We start from the raw sequence: 17639 nt of genomic DNA, 5'->3' as shown, positions 1-17639 counted from the left end.
CCTTTCTTTTCCTGAGCCTCCTCTAGACAATGTTGCCTCAACAAGCACAGTCAATAAAATATAATTTCCCCACCGATCACAGAAATATTGAGAAAACACAGGCATATCATGATTCAGGATGCATCATTCCTAAAGTGAAAACAACAAGAGAAGCATCCCATTTTCTGTGTCCAAACCTCTGCCGAATGTTACTCCAGTGTTGACCAGGGAGGTCAGCAGAGGTCAACAGATTACTGAGTCATCATTGTCTCTGGGTCTCAGCAGCAGATCGTCCTGGCCTGGGAGTTTTCCCAGGATTATCTATCAGTCCAACCAATCCGACCAGTCAGTGTACCCGTCACATACACAGAATAGGCCTACTACATTTTAAACAGGTGTCAGGTCAAATCTAGCCCATGTTAGCTAGATCTCTTCAGACGTGTTATCTTCATTCTCTGATAGATACAATACCCTCCCCTTTTACTATTGTAAAAGATAACACACCTATATATATATTCTATGAAGCATGAGAAGGGGTGGACTACAGTATTTTTCATACAGCTGTTCTTTTGAATGATTTTAGAGGGAGATGTCGAAAATGTGAGACTAAGTTTAGGTAGCTAGGATTTTGTTGTCAAATAGTTTGGTGAAGGTCATTATACAGTACAGTTACAGTTGATATGCATTGTATATCACATAATAAAAATTGCACTAGGTTTACAGTATTTTAATTTATAGGGTTGGCTCTGAACAATGTCGCCCTCTAGTGGGCACCTTTCAATGACAGCGCAGGGAAAATGGCGGAAGCGGATGTTATGTTTGAATCAGATGGCGTGTCGAGTGAAGATGAGCGTGTGAATAATTGGATTACAGTGGAAAATGCAAAAGGAAATAAGATAAGTAAATTGCTAGTGGACTCTAGTAAATCCAAGGCTAGTTATTTAAAATTTTTTGGATGAGGTGGCGTCGATGAGAGCAACGAGAAGTGGGTTTATTTTGGTGGCGTCGAGAGTAACGAGAAGTGGGTTTATTATGTTTTTTTGTGTATCTTTAGAACAGAAGGAGCGTGCTCTGCGCCTCAAGAAGATATCGGATTGGAATGTGTCGATCTTCGAAGCAGGGCGCATATCAAGGGTGTTATCTCTGGGGTGGCACTAGAAGTAAAAGCAAAGGATATATGTGAAGAATTGGATCAAGTGGTTGGTGCACACCGACTGACCCGCATAGTGGATGGAGCCCACTCCATCCATTCTATAGTTTTATTTTATTTAGTCCCTTCTCACGTGTATACCCTGCGAGAGCCTTCTTGCCCAAACCCATGCAGTGTGATAAATGCAAAGGCATTACAAGGAATCCTGTCGATGAATGCTCCATCTTCACATGCACCTGAGCCTGTTTAGGGTTGTGATTTGAACTGTGACTGAAGGAGTGGGATGGTTTTTTTGTGTCCACTGTAACTCAGTTGGTAGAGCATGGCGCTTGCAACGCCAAGGTTGTGGGTTCGTTTCCCACGGGGGGCCAGTATGAAAATGTATGCACTCACTAACTGCAAGTCGCTCTGGATAAGAGCGTCTGCTAAATGACTAAAATGTAAAAATGTGTATAATGTCGCCGCCCCTTCCCGCAATGGAATATTTTTTTGTTTCAAAACCCCATACAGTAGATGGCGGCAATAGGCCTACACCAATAGGTGTATTCTGCCTTACAACCTTCAAAAAGAAGAAGAAGATGAAGAATATGACAGCGCAGCCACAGCAGCGGTTGTTATGGAGAGGCATTTCCCCTGAGGGCTGGAGAGCTGGCGTTGGAGACAGAAAGCAGCTGATCGGTTTCAGACGGGCTGAGAACACGAGCTCGCGCTTCTGTCAGACTGAATGAACTCCACAGGTAAGCAACGAGACAGCAACATGCCTTGTTTTCAATCGCCAATACATTTGAAAGTCGACATTTGAGCTACGCAAAGCAAACTTTTACCGGGACTGAACGAGGTCAGGTAAGTGAGTTGTGTTAGCAGCCTAGCGCTAGCTTTGCTTGCTAATTAATTGGCATGGCAAGCATTACAAAATGGCAATGACGCACAGGTTGGCCACGGAGAGCGGTATGTTTGGTGTAGCAGGTAGGTTATGATAAGCGATGTAGAAACGTTTGTTGATGACAATTCAACGTAGTAAGTTGTTTTATGTGACTGGAGTATTATATTTAGACTATTTTGGCTAAACTAGTTACCTAGTTACTTACTGCGTTCAGTGAAACCAGGCACCTAGCATGCTAACTAACTAAGCTAGTCTGTTACCTGTAGAGTGCTAGGTAAATCTGCTAACATCTACACACAGTGAAACACAATTTTCATAATGATTCTGCTTGCTTACTATTCAAAGTTTGTAATGTATTGATCAGTCATCAGACATACATTTCCTTTTATTTTTGGTGGATAACTTGTTACATGATTGTAGACTGTTGTTAACGTGTTAAATTCATTCAACAGGTTACTTGCATTTTTCTGTAGGCTAGCACTGCAGGACTGTTTTGTTCGGTAACGTTACCAAGTAAAGAAGCATAGATGGATGCATACATTTTAATGCCTTATTTTAGAATATAAATTCAAGTCTTTATTGCATGGATGGATTTTGAACATGCATTCTTTTCCAAGTCTGACTGTATGAAGTATATGAAGTGTTAGTGTATTATTTTGTGTGTCAAGGATCAACAGGATATCAGGCCTAGAGTTTATGTTATAAGAATGACAGTACCTTGTAAATGAGAAACGCACTTTGCACCTTATGTCAGCAATCCCTACACTAAGGTCCGTGCTGCAAACTTGTATGATACTGGTCATAGTGGTTCCTGTTTCCCGGGCTTTGCACAAGTTAGTATAATTGCATTTGATTTTGTTTTCATTAAGAATCAGTCTGTTGAAAGAGAGGAAGCAGGTCACATTTCTTATTGTACTTTAGATAGATCTGGTAGAGGAGAGGTAGAGGTTAAACCTACTACATGTACTTGAGTAGTACACACAATGCTGCACTCATGTGTACGCTATCTAAGATTCTGGAGATTAACATAATAGCTTAGGCCACATTGCGACATGGCACACACTGACCTATGTAAACTTCTGCTCTGTGGCTGACTGATGTGTTGATTGACTTAAATCTCGCCGACTCTTTCGAAAGAGGGTCTTGCCACTCTAAGGTTGTTATATTATCTGAGCAGCACAGTTTTCATACAGAAAGGAAAGAGAATCATACCTAACCAAACGGTTGGATAAGACAATACTAGCTTCGCTTTTCTCTGCCTATCAATATAGGCCTAACTGCTGGGGACAATGTTCAGTCTTCAGAGGAGCCATATAGTATAGCCTTTACTAACCTGGCTGTCATTGATCCATCTCTAACTACTGTGTAGCCTAATGATAAGACAGGGAGACGGTTGGGCTGATAAGCCTTGAAGGAGTTTATAAGTACTGCACCCTGACTTTGACATTTTCTCAATTTTTTTTGCCAGCTACTGAACGGAATCCGTTAAAATTGTGCCTTTGGGTCTGTCTCCTCCCCAGCCTTCCCATTCCACTTGATCTCCATCACAGTCTTTCCTCCACATCCTCTCCCCTCCACCTCCTGTCTGTTCTCCCCCATCCTCTTCCCCTGTAGCCTCAGAAGGCTGAGTGATTGTTGCTAACATGGCTAAAGGTCACTCCAGTCCACACATGACAGGAGTTATGAAGCCCATTCCACCCCTTCTCTTTCTTTCTCTTGCTCTCTCTCGTTCTCTCTTTCCCTCAGCTTTGTGTTTTAATTGCTCACTAAACCATTTTAAAGCTGAGGATAGAAAAAAGGTCTTTAGGAATATTGAACAGGAGATTAGACCACTGGGCAGTGGTTCAAGTGGCAGGATCATTCCAGAACAGCATTGATTCAGCATTGTTAGCCTATATAAAAGCCAGGGGCACCAGGGACACAGTGTACATGGGGTTGGTTCTTCCTGTCCTCTGATGGAACAGGGATACCATTTAGGCACGAGGTAAATCTAGCCTACATGTATGGTCAACTACCACTACCAATTTATGTTGCTGGATTTATCAATATTGCCTATAAGGCTGCTTTAATCCAGTTGCAAACCCATTTTGAGATTCCATTTTGTCTCACTAACCAATACTTAGGCCTTAATAACAAACAGGCCTATGTGGAACACAGGTTCACAGTAATCCCTGTTTTTGGCCTTTAAAGCCCCTTTGCATACCTTACTCTATAGGCCTTACTCTGTAACTCATTTATGCACAAATTTGTTTTAAGTCATTTGCTTTTTCACTTGGGGACTAAACCACACCAAACAAATATTTATGTGTGAGTATTCATAGTGAGGGCCAGTCACTGAGTGATTTGTTCCACAGAATCACCGGCCCTCCCTGTCCAGGCTGAGTCATTGACACGGTGGCTCTTGTTAAAAGTTCCAAGCATTCACCGACCAATCTCAAAGTACACTGATGATACATGAAGAATGCAGATGAGCAAACTAGGCCACCCAGAAGCCTATAAGCTGGTAGTGTGCACTCCTGCGGTAGAGAGGAGATTCAGCAACACTTGGAGGACAATGGAATAAAATAGAAAGCTTCTTTATTGCAAAAAGTAGAACCAATGCATTTCGACTTTTGGCCTTATTCAGGGTTTTTTCCACTCCTGCCAGTGATGCCCAACCTGATGCATTCTTTTACAGATTTTAATACTTACTGGGTAGGGTTAGGGAGTCACGTGTCAAAAGTTCAGTAGGGCTACCTAGTGGCACCCATTAAAAAGGTATGATAAACTGTCATCTGCTTGCTGCCAGAAGACAGTTTGTTTTACTATCTGGAAATATGCCCGGTTGCCTACATGAACTGAGATACAGGAGAGAGCGTCCCTCCCAGTAAATGATCCTTGATTTCATCTTCCCTCTGCAATTGACTATATTAAAGGCCCAGTGCAGTCAAAATCCAGTTGTTCCTGTGTTTTGTATCATATTGTACAACACCTGATGAAACTAACACTGTAAAAGTGTGAAGAAATGAGATCAGTGTTATTTCCTGATAGTTGCTGTTTGAAAACACAATCTACACAGGACCTTCAAATCAGCAGGTTTCCATGGTGACATCACCATATGTTAAATTGGCTAATAGACCAATAACAAAGAGTTCCAAACCTCTCTGCCAGTAACAGCTCGTTTTCAGTTTTCTCCTCACAGCTCAGACCACTCCCAGACAGTCCTGGCAAAATACTTGCTTGAGAAATAGTTTTTTGCTAAAAAGCCATTTGCCCCTTTTAATGGAAACCTATTGCATTAAGGTACTTAATTGTTATCCAGAAATAATTTGACATTGATATAAAAACGGCCGCATGGGGCCTTTTAATAGCCACTCAGCCCTCACACACACTCTTTCTTGCAGGTAGTAATTTCTGTGGAGGAGGGTTAGGGTGGAGTTGACTTGTGGATAGGCCTGTCTTTGGCAAGAACAAGCTGTGAGGTTCAGTTTAAGGGGTGGGCGGTTCTGGGTGGATTAGGGAGAGGAGAGAGGAGTGTATTCTCACTGCTTTGTATGTTCTCTGAGTTTAGAAGACAGAGTGGCTGTTATTGTGCTGAACCTCGAGTGGGCCAGTCTGTGCTCGGCTAAAATACACATACTGTTCTGCCTCTGTTCCAGACTTGCTCGCTGTTCGACTGACTGGCTGCGACCTAGTTTGTTTTATTTGTCGCATTTGAACTGCAACAGACGAGCAATGATGTCCTAAAAGCTCACTCTGCAACCAACTCTATAAAGGACGTCTTCCGTCTGCCTCAACCTCAGTGTGTGTGTACACACAGGGTCAAAGTTCAGCGATAGGTGTCTAATAATATAATATGCCATTTAGCAGACGCTTTTATCCAAAGCGACTTACAGTCATGCGTGCATACATTTTTGTGTATGGGTGGTCCCGGGGATCGAACCCACTACCTTGGCGTTACAAGCGCCGTGCTCTACCAGCTGAGCTACAGAGGACCACAAGTCTACATGTTTCCTGTCCCCGGCAGAGGCCTGAGATCATATCTATGGTTGGTTATGTAATTCAGCTATCACTTTCAAAATGACTTATGAGCCACCAGGCTGTTACATTCACAGAAATATGAGCATGCTCTCTTCCTATCGTTTTCAGATTTGATTTGATCAGTTGAGATCTAGGACTATTCTACTGGCTATTCAGGGTGAAATTAGACACTGTGTGGGTTTCATGGAAATTGAACATGTGTGATTATATAGGCTAAGTTTCATGGTCACTTTTCTATGTTCTTGATGAGATATAATGATGAGGGGAAGGTGTTTATCTCCATGGTGATTGACAGCATTACAGGGAGAACTGTCAGCCAAAGACAGTGAGATTAGGCAGGAAGGGGAAGTTTGAGGTTTTGTGATTTTAGGCCAACATAACATACAAAGACGTAGACATGCAGACAGACACATGCTCTTCTGTCAGGCTCACACAGATCAGTGTGCACCCTGCAACTGAACAGGCTCATTACTTTCAGCAGTACAGAGGGGCACAGAGATGGGTGATGACACGCATGCATAGACAGTTATTAAGTCCCTGATTCACATGGTGTGTGTTCCTAGTGAGGACAGCAAACACAATAAACCGGTTTTATGACCAATGATCTGGGATTGAGGACTAACAAATACAGACGAGTAGTTCTCCTCACGTCTGCGATGAAAAAAAGTACTTAAAAATATAGGCATACAGCTGGTGTGGTGTTGTATTTTGAAAACTCTGATTGCGGTTTTATTTCGGAGGCGTTGTGGTTTGTTTGAATTGTTTACAGTGCTTTATTCTGATCCTGAAGTAAAGTCCCTAAAGGGATTGTGGGGGACACGGTCTCTCTCCATTCCTCTTCCAAATCCCCTTAAGAGTCTGTAAATAATGAGTCTTCTCTCTCTGTGTTCACTGTGGTGGGAAAGTAGGCCTAGAAGAGTTAGGCTACTTAATGCTCACTGATTACAAACTGTTCTGTGGACAGTAGACAGCGACAGCCACAATTGACTGGTTTACCATGGTGATTTAGCCTATACCCTGTTAGCTTATGCGTCGTAAGATGCTGGTTTGTGTCTGTATATGGCTGCTTAGTCAGTCTGTAGGTGTTGTTGAAGAAAAACTAGATGGGAAGGGGGGGGGGACAAGCAAGGTGTGGCTCTGACCTGTATGCTGCAGTAATTATATTTGAATAGGAATACCAGTATGCTGTGTGATTCATGTGCCCTGGCGGTGACACATTATTAGTGTGTGTGTGTGCGGGTGCGTAAACATTCTGAATCCAAGGAAATCCTTACACTGTGGTCTGTGCACTGACAAAGGAAAGGTCATCCTAAATATAGTTTGAAGCCACAGTGACACAAGTGTCCCTAAAGCAGGTCTATTTATTATAAAGTGTCTTGCCGTCTGTTCCTGACACTCTCCTCTCTAGCTTGTCTACATACTGCCAGATCTTGATGTATTGTCCCAGTCCTTGGCCCCCACTCAGGTAGGCCTCAGTTTGGAGTTGTTTCCCTCTGTCCTGGGCCTTCCTGCTATCGCTGTCTCTCTGAGTGCGTCTAGTTGACCTTCCTCTCAGCGACTCACAGGCCAGGCTAAATAATGGATGAGGTGCCTGGAAAGAGTGGCTAGTGTGTAGGGCCGGGACGATACCACTATTTCGTATACTCATTAGTAACGTGGCAAGGAAACAAAACACAAAGCGGATTTAACTTCTTTATGAAAACGGCCCTAATGTTGGAAACAAACATCATTATGTTGTCATCCAGAGTCACATGTATTTATTTTCCAAGCTATAGCACACAATATTTTACATACAGCAGGTTTTTAAAGCAGCAAAGATTGAAATCTGCTTTGGGTTTTCATTTTTGCCATGGAAAAAATATTGTGATACTGGTATCATCACATCTCTACTACATCATTCAGTTCATCTGTAATACTGTGTGTCTGAAATTAGTTTCAGTTTAGGTTCAGTTTCGAGGCAATTATCTAGGTGATTATCAACTGGGCAGGGCACCTTCAACTATTGGGAGAAGGAGGGGTGCAGGCCCTACTGTCGGGAGAAGGAGGGGCAGTGGGGGAAAACCATTCAAAAAATGACATGTCCTCCTAAAACAGAAAATATTGCGATACTGGTATCGTCCCAGCCCTACTGGTGTGAGATGTTACGTACCTGAATAAACAGGGGGCGGGCTAGGGGACAGCCAGGAGGGCCACTGCTAGCCTAGCACTTAGCACCCAAACAAGTGTCTCTGCAACCCCACTAATTACCACCCTACAACATTACATTTTTACATTTTTAGTCATTTAGCAGACGCTCTTATCCAGAGCGACTTACAGTTAGTGAATACATTGTTTTTTTGTTTTGTTTATACTGGCCCCCCGTGGGAATCAAACCCACAACCCTGGCGTTGCAAACGCCATGCTCTATCAACTGAGCTGCATCCCTGCCGGCCATTCCCTCCCCTACCCTGGACGACGCTGGGCCAATTGTGCGCCGCCCATGAGTCTCCCGGTCGCGGCCGGCTGCGACAGAGCCTGGATTCAAACCAGGATCTCTAGTGGCACAGTTAGCACTGCGATGCAGTGCCTTAGACCACTGCGCCACTCAGGAGTACATCCCTCCCTGATCAGTCGTCTCACACTAACCAACCACAGAGCGTGCTGTGCTGAAGTCGAGGTGGTGCTGCGCAGGGCAGGCAGGGTGTGTCAATCATTAATGAATGGCGTCCCATCTCCGGTTTCCTCAGGGAGAGAGAGGAGTGGAGGGAGTAGGAGGAGGGGGGACTGGTCCAAGATGACAACAAGCTTAGGGGGGCAGATTTTGTACATTACGGTAACAGGGCACTCTCACTATCTCACACACGCTCTCTCTGTCTCTCTGTGTTTGCAGGTGTCAAGGGAGGGAGGTAGAATGTTATGTATTTTCATCAGCTTAATGGATTCTTGAGATGCCTTGATGCCGGACTCTTCCTGGTTCCTGAAGCACCACCTGCACTGGCCTATTACAGGACTAGAAGACTGACAAGTGATCCAATCCCATGCAGCCCCCCACCTCTGACCAACCTCTGCCCTTCCATTCTCTCATACTATTGCACTCTGAAAGCAGGTTCTGTGCAGTATTAGTAAAAAAAAATGTTTACCTCATTGAAATATTTTTTTGACAGGGACCTCACGATATGAAATTATTGCCATACTTAGGTGCCGATTTATGTATAGTGATTCTCACATTTCTCATGATTCTATAGTTATTGCAATTCGATACTGCGATTTTATTGTGATTTGATGTTACAAACATATTGCTCACTACATGTCTGCTGCAGAGAGACAAGAGAGCATGAGAAAATTAGTTTTGATCAATCATGGAAATAAAAGTGCTGAAACCATGTTGGCTCACTATTTAAGAAGAAGATGGAGAACAAGCTATTGGATGGTGCAGGTATAGCCGACTAGTGCTAGTATCGCTACCTAGCAAGACAAATAAATTACAAATAGAAAGTAGCGATTTATAATATTGTCCAAAATAATATTGTGATATGTAACTATATCGATTTATTTTTTATTATTATTTTATTTTATTTTTTGTAGTAATATGGATTTAAGGACTGAAACATGGTTCAAAGTCATCTGGAGGGTTCTGTTTTGGATTTATTGCTGCAACCAGTTGGTTTTCAGGGGATTTGATCTCCATTGTTGTTCTTGATTGTCCACAACCTAAAGGGGGCCCATGGAAGATTAAAAAGAGACACTGATGTTCTGCTGCTACCCAGACAAACAATACCGTCTTGGACCTTTACAGCATGGAGATGTCTGCCACCTGACCCTCCACTGACAAACTACATTGTTTGATCTTGGACTCCAGCAGCTTTGATTATTTTTGTGTTCACTTTCTACTGCTAAAACCCAGAACCAGATCAGACCAGTGAAACAGGACAGCAGAGGGGGGGGAGGTGGGCGTGGCATGGCGGAGCACGGCGAGCTGCTCGGTGAGATGGCCACGATTGGGCGTCTTAGCGCCACGGAGCGCTTGAAGCACGCCCAGAAGCGGCGTGCCCAGCAGCTGAAGGGCTGGGCCCAGATGGACAAGGACATGGCCCGCGGCGGGGGCAAGGCCGGCCAGAAGGGCGACAAAAAGGGGCGCACGCGCAGGGTGGTTTTCCCCAACAACATCACCCTGCTGGAGGCTGCAGCGCGCAATGACCTGGAGGAGGGTGAGTCAGTCAGCACACCACTATGGGGGGGTTTCTGACACCTAGCCTAGACACTAAGCCTAGTCTTGGACTGAAAAAAGCATGCTCAATGGAGAATCTCTTATTAAAATAGTTTTTAAGTCCAGAACTAGGCTTAGGCTAATCCATGTCTGGGAAACGGGCCATAGAGGTCTTATTCTACCAAAGGAATTCCAACTACCCCTTAGAAAAGGCTGCTGTTTTTCACGGTTGCTGTTCTTCAAAGTAGCCTAGCATGAGTTGTGGCAGGGCAGTGGCACAACACGACCGCGCTATAAACAGGAAATCATTCATGCCTATTTTATGTGAGACGCGTCATACTTTTAAGCTTATCAGACCAAGCATTTGGTTTTAATGGTGTTATTATTAGCATACATGATTATGGCTAATTCTAGTGGTAACTTGAACTTTTGCGTGCATTGCAAGAGCAGAGGTTATCTGAAATTGTACAACTGCTGGGTCTAATCCTATATTCTGATTGGTTAAAACCACATTCCAGACGGTTTCTATTTCACAAGTTACCACCAGCTAAAGCTATGACTTTGTAACTCTTATTTACTGTTCCATCTCACTGCAAGAGACAGGCAATTTGTAAAGTTGATCTCCACTGTAAAACTCTAGACATTATTTCCTCTTTTAAGACTAGCATTTTGTGTGTAGATGTGTGTGTATTGTTAGATACTACTGCACTGTGGGAGCTAAGAACACAAGCATTTCGTTACACCCGCTATAACATCTGCTAAATATGTGTATGCGACCAATACCATTTTATTTGAAGACTAGTATTTGGTTTTCAACAGCAGAGATTTGTATAAATCTTGCTGTCTGTCTCTCGACTTTGTCTCGGGCCTAACAACACCTGTGCCAATATATCCTCCAAACACCGGCTTCTCTGGCATTATCACTTAACTAAGATTCATAGCATCACTTACTGAGTCTTAGTGAATAACGGCCATGTTGTGAATGTTTCTCTGCAAGTGAGGGAGCTTCTGAATGGTGGAGTCAGTCCAGATCTGTACAACGAGGACGGACTCACTGCCCTGCACCAGGTACACACGCGCTCGCACACACAGTCCGACGTCTACCCGATTGGTCACCCTGTGTGTGTTTTATGTTTAGTGTGGTTCTCAGCACTGTAAGTACTGTCTGTCTGTGTGGTTCTCAGCACTGTAAGTACTGTCTGTCTGTGTGGTTCTCAGCACTGTAAGTACTGTCTGTCTGTGTGGTTCTCAGCACTGTAAGTACTGTCTGTCTGTGTGGTTCTCAGCACTGTAAGTACTGTCTGTCTGTGTGGTTCTCAGCACTGTAAGTACTGTCTGTCTGTGTGGTTCTCAGTACTGTCTGTCTGTGTGGTTCTCAGCACTGTAAGTACTGTCTGTCTGTGTGGTGTCTATCTAAAATCACAGTTTACATGAACACTGTAGAATGTTTTCACATTGCTTCTAGGGCTAGACATGTAACTGCTGCTCTGGACTGGACTGGACTGGCTCTTACTTACATTCCTAGACCGTTGGGAAGGATAGATTTAATGACGGCCCCCTTCATAGCACTTCTGTGTTGTGTTTGGAAACGTCTACCAACACAACACCAAGAAAATACACTGCTCTCTTTCAAGTCAGAAAGACACAGACCCTATACACACACACACACACTGTAAATGCATAAGAGTGGCACTAGAGAGCACAGTGCTCTCTTTATAGTATTTCTTCTCTCCAGAAAAATATCATATGTTTACTTAGTAAAGGGCTGGAGGCCTGGACCTATGCAAATTCAGTTTACACTGCAGTTGACAGTAAACCCATGGATGTGCAGAAGTGTGTTTATTATGCCCCTTGTGTGTGTGTCTGTGTGTGTGTCTGTGTGTGTGTCTGTGTGTGTCTGTCTGTGTGTCTGTCTGTGTGTGTGTTCCCCCTGCAGTGCTGCATTGATGACTTTGTGGCGGTGGTACAGTGTCTGTTGGACGCTGGGGCCAGTGTGAACGCCTGTGACAGTGAGCTGTGGACGCCGCTCCACGCCGCTGCCACCTGTGGACACACCGGCCTGGTGCAGCTCCTGGTGCAGTCGTGAGTCACATTATAAACACTTCAACCTGACACACTCTCAGTGCACTGCTAGTCACAGAAATGTACACTCAGTAACAATATACTGTGCAGAATGCGGAGGACTTTTTGACCCAGTCCTCTGGGTGAACTTCCAACAACTTCTTAGCCTTTCTTCACAGGTGCTATCATACAATTCAAGGACATCCTTATAGTTTCCAAGGTGTGATAAAGATGTGTTTGCCACTGGTGTAATGTTCTCCTTGTCTGTGTCCAGTGGAGCAGAGCTGCTGGCTGTCAACGCTGATGGCAACATGCCCTATGACCTTTGTGAGGACGAGGCCACACTGGAGCTGCTAGAGATGGTCATGGCAGAGCAGGGTCAGTAGAGGGCCCAAAAACCAACCTGAACCCCCCAAACTTATCCTCTCATCACATTTCCAACCATACACTCACCCTGTCACCATGGCTACAGCCCTTAGCCGCAGCCCTGTAACCATAGCTACCTAGAACTTATTGTGATTAGTTGCAATCCCTTCTATGACCCTTAGATAAACCCAGTCCAAGTCAAATGTAGTCAAATCAATGATGGTCTTTGTGGAAATCTGTAAGAACTCTGTGTTAACTTGCTGTGTGTCTGTGCAGGTATAACCCAGGACCGTATAAACCAGTGTCGTGGGGCTAAGGAGATGGAAATGCTGACGGACATTCAAGTGCTGGTCCAGAGTGGAGCGGACTTGAACACTCAGGATGACAACGGGGCCACACTGGTGAGACACTCACATTCAAATCTATTTTTTTACAATTCTTCTCCTCTAATCAGGGACTGATTTAGACTTGGGACACCAGGTGGGTGCAATTATCAGGTAGAACAGAAAACCTGTAGTACTCTGAACCTCGTAGTGTAGGATTTGAATACCCCTGCTGTAAACCTGGGAAGATAAAGGTCAAATACAGTACTTAAAAACAGCACCACGGTTCACATCGCACTACGGTTTCAGCTTTGCAACAGCAGCACAGCGTGTTGAACTTCTAGTCTCGTATTATGATCATATCTTCACCTCACCACTGGGATGAAAGGTTGACTGTAAAAAATCCACCTCCAGCTGCACATAGCGGCGGCTAACGGCTACTTATCGGTGGGGGAACTGCTACTGGAGCACAGGGCCAATGTGGAGCAGCAGGACATGGACGGCTGGACAGCACTCCACGCCGCCTCCTGCTGGGGACAGGTCAGTATTGTAGCACTCAGAGAACAGGCTAGAATGAATCCACAGCCCCCTTTCTCAACGATCATGTTATGCTATGCTAATTAGCTGGCTCACTGACCTGATTGTGCTGGTGTGTCTGTTTCCCCAGATCCTAATGGTGGAGCTGCTGGTGGCTCATGGGGCCAGTCTCAACACCAAGTCTGTCCTGGAAGAGACGCCGCTGGGTAAGAACACAACATTTTTACATTTGACATTTTAGTCATTTAGCAGACGCTCTTATCCAGAGCGACTTAAGATAGCTAGGTGAGACAACCACATCACAGGCTTAGAAAGTACACTTTTCCTCAATAACGTAGCTATCAGTAGAGTCAGAGCTAGAAGGGGGGTCAAGTGCTGGTAATTTAAAAAATAAAATATTAATAAAAACAAATTTTTACCCCTGTAGTTACTGTGGAGACGTGAAGGGCAATGACACAGAACCCTGGTATAGGTTGACTTATTAACTGTTATCTTGGTAGATAATTGTTATCCACACACAGCATCACCATGTATCAGAGAGTGTAAGCCTGAATGGGGAAGGATTCAACAGAAATGTCTTCCGCATTTATCCCAACCCCTCTGAATCAGAGAGGTGCGGGGGTCTGCCTTAATCGACATCATCGGCGTCCGGGGAACAGTTGTTGTTGGGGGTTAAGGGCAGAATGGGGATGACGTCCTGACTCTGTAGTGTTTTCTGTCCGTGGCAGATGTGTGTGCGGACGAGGAGGTGAGAGCCAAGCTGATGGAGTTGAAGCACAAACACGACACCATCATGAAGAGTCATGACCGACACAAGGGCACCTTGCAGAGACGAGCCTCCAGCACTGGCAGCAGAGGGTGAGTGGGGGGGTGAACAAGTGAGCGGATTAGGTCAAGGTTTAAAGATGGAAGGTTAAGAGTAGATTAGGGTTTTGTTAAGACACAGGCAAAGCCTCAACCTCTTGTCAGCTTGTAGCTGTCTACAGTGTCTGTCTGTCGTCTCCTGTCTGAGCAGTAAGGTGGTGCGGCGTGTGAGTGTCAACGAGCGTTCCAGCCTGTACCGGCGGGAGCACCACAAGGAGGCCATGGTGTGGCAGGAGAGAGGCCGGCAGGCCGAGCCGCAGGACAACGATGAGGACAGACAGACGGACAACGAGCTCCACCAGCATGCTGCCATGGTAAGTGGTACTGTATTACGGCTGTCATAGCAACAACACCAGGACAAACTGCAACCATGTTCAGTTAACACTGAAAACAGAGGATATGATTCATAATTGATAGGTGAATATGTCATTAACTCTCTTGCTCTGGCTTTCTCAGGCTGCAGGTGCCATGTCGAGGCCGGAGAATGAGGAGGGAGCGGAGAGGAAGTCTAGTCTGGGGAACGGTGGGACGCCCCTGGCCCTCTCGGCGTCCGTCCCGGGGGTGCAGTGGAGTGGAGGCCCGATGGACCGCAGTGCTTCCTACCAGCTGAACCATGCCTCAGGGTCTGGGTCTGGGGAGGGAAGGGACAGCATGACCCAGGAGAAATCCCACCAGACTCTAGCGGACCTGAAACGCCAGCGGGCCGCAGCCAAGCTCAACAAGTGCCCCGCCCTACCTCTGCCCCCTCCCTCAGAGGAGGAGCCCCCCTCTCCCGCCCCACTGCAGGAGGTGACCCCCTCCCGAGCCGCCCAGGAGACCCCCAGCACAGAGGAGGTGGCCTTTCCCAGCTCTGTGTACTTCACTCCAGCCAGCGGGGACCCGCCCCTGCTCAAACTACGAGCCCCAGAGGAGGACACCTCCAACAACACCAAGGAGCCCTGCTGCAGAATCATGTAGAGCCACACAAACACTCCTAAGCACCCACTGCCTGACTGGGAATGAAAGTGGGCGATATGTAACACTCCTATGTGGCAAACCGATTTCAAATCAAAACACCGGTGACAACCAGATATACTTTTAAGGATTCATTGCAGTTTGATTCATTCTAAGCTTATTATTTGATTCCAGCGTTAAGCGCCTACTTCCAATAATGATATGCTGTTGAATGTTTGGTCCAAACTCCATTTTAGTAAATGTAGTAATACATTTATCTTCTTGCACAGATTTTATTTTCAACTCTCCTTCCTGAAAAATCTAAAACAAGATTTATGTAATGGAGAGAATGTAATACATTTCCAATATATGAGCACCTAACATAACGCTCCTAACGTTCCTCATTGCTCCTCTGTTGAGGAGGGTGTGGCCAGAGCCGTATATTTACATATGGATATTGCTCTGAGTCTATTTGGACCTCAAGGAGACCTTATATTAATTAATTAATTAATTTTATTAATTAATTGGTCATTTAGCAGACGCTCTTATCCAGAGCGACTTACAGGAGCAATTAGGGTTAAGTGCCTTGCTCAAGGGCACATCGACAGATTTTTCACCTAGTCGGCTTGGGGATTAGAACCAGCGACCTTTCGGTTACTGGCACAACGCTCTTAACCACTAAGCTACCTGCCGCCCCTGGCGTTTTAGGCTGTGTGTAGAGACTTACAGATACCAGTATTAGTCTTGCAATAGCACTGAGTACTTTCCTCTTAAGTCCCTTTTTTCATGTGTGTTTGGGGCAGTTCAATCAAGAGTCCTCACACTAGGCTGTATCAAGCACATAATATATGAATTGGATTTGCATATTCAAAGCAGGAAGGGGCTAGAGCAGAATGAACCAAAGCTGATTATTATGCTTTCTTATTTCAAGCTGATAATCGGACCAATGAATGATCTTTCCTACTCATGATTGACTGAACATGATTTGAGATGTGCACTGTAACTTGATGTGCACTGTTGATTTGAAGGGAAGCACAGATGATGATTTCCTAAAGTGATTGATACGAAAGGGTACATGATAGCATTTATTGATCTTACAGTGCATTCTGAAAGTATTCAGACCCCTTGACTTTTTCCACATTTTGTTTCATTACAGCCTTATTCTAAAATGGATTAAATAGTTTTTTCCCCTCAATCTACACACAGTACCCCATAATGACAAAGCAAATGTATTACAAATAAAAAACTGTTGAAACACCTTTGGCAGCGATTACAGCCTCGAGTCTGCTTGGGTATGACACTACAAGCTTTGCAGACCTGTATTTGGGGAGTTTCTCCCATACTTCTCTGCAGATCCTCTCAATCTCTGTCAGGTTGGATGGGGAGCGTCGCTGCCACCACTATGCTTCAACGTAGGGATGGTATTGGCCAGGTGATGAGCGGTGCCTGGTTTCCTCCAGACGTGACGCTTGGCATTCAGGCCAAAGAGTTCAATCTTGGTTTCATCAGAACAGAGAATCTTGTTTCTCATGGTCTGTCATGTGCCTTTTATTGAGGAGTGGCTTCTGTCTGGCCACTCTACAATAAAGGCTCCCATCTCCACAGAGGAACTCTGGAGCTCTGTCAGAGTGACCATCTGGTTCTTGGTCACCTCCCTGGCCAGCTCTAGGAAGAGTCTTGGTGGTTCCAAACTTCTTCCATTTTAGAATAATAATGGAGGCCACTGTGTTCTTGGGGACCTTCAATGCTGCAGAAATGTTTTGGTACCCTTCTACAGATCTGTGCCTTGACGCAATCCTGTCTCGGACCTCTACGGACATTTCCTTCGACCTCATGGCTTGGTTTCTGCTCTGACATGCACTGTCAACTGTGGGACCTTATATAGACAGGTGTGTGCTTTTCCAAATCGTCCAATCAGTTGAATTTACCACAGGTGGACTCCAATCAAGTTGTAGAAACATCTCAAGGATGATCAATGGAAACAGGATGCACCTGAGGTCAATTTCGAGTCTCATAGCAAAGGGTCTGAATACTTATGTAAATAAGGTATCTGTTTTTATTTGTATTTCTAAAAACCTGTTTTCGCTTTGTCATTATGGGGTATTGTGTGTAGATTGATGAGGGGAAAATGTAATGCATTTTAGAATAAGGCTGTAATGGAACAAAATGTGGAAAAAGTGAAGGGGTCTGAATACTTTCCGAATGCACTGTATTTGTTTTCCAGTCACACCTGTCTGTCTGACAGGGTACGGAAGTGGGATAGTTTTCGAGATATCTTTCTTTTTCTTGTTAGTTTGAATTTGCATCACATTTAAGGGTAGACAAGTGCTATTGCCC

General features: G+C 44.8%; 1 protein-coding gene across 1 annotated transcript; it reads left to right on the top strand.

The window, feature by feature from the left end:
• The first annotated feature begins 9362 nt into the window (after positions 1–9362).
• Positions 9363–15865, top strand: LOC121549867 (protein phosphatase 1 regulatory subunit 16A). Its single transcript, XM_041861820.1, has 10 exons — positions 9363–10219; positions 11216–11286; positions 12155–12300; positions 12554–12657; positions 12922–13046; positions 13383–13508; positions 13636–13711; positions 14234–14363; positions 14521–14683; positions 14826–15865. Exons 1-10 carry the CDS (start codon positions 9970–9972, stop codon positions 15324–15326), a joined length of 1692 nt encoding a protein of 563 aa, XP_041717754.1. The 5' UTR covers positions 9363–9969; the 3' UTR covers positions 15327–15865.
• The last annotated feature ends 1774 nt before the right edge of the window (positions 15866–17639 follow it).

Source organism: Coregonus clupeaformis, chromosome 34, assembly GCF_020615455.1.
Source record: "Coregonus clupeaformis isolate EN_2021a chromosome 34, ASM2061545v1, whole genome shotgun sequence".
Lineage (NCBI taxonomy): Eukaryota > Metazoa > Chordata > Actinopteri > Salmoniformes > Salmonidae > Coregonus > Coregonus clupeaformis.
This window is presented reverse-complemented; position numbering and strand designations above follow the sequence as displayed.

Bases quoted from the DNA above. Each gene is read 5' to 3' on its own strand.
- LOC121549867 (XM_041861820.1), top strand. From the start codon at position 9,970: ATGGCGGAGCACGGCGAGCTGCTCGGTGAGATGGCCACGATTGGGCGT. The intron at 11,287-12,154 runs GTACACACGCGC...TTCCCCCTGCAG, and splicing joins GACTCACTGCCCTGCACCAG to TGCTGCATTGATGACTTTGT. The intron at 14,684-14,825 runs GTAAGTGGTACT...TGGCTTTCTCAG, and splicing joins TCCACCAGCATGCTGCCATG to GCTGCAGGTGCCATGTCGAG.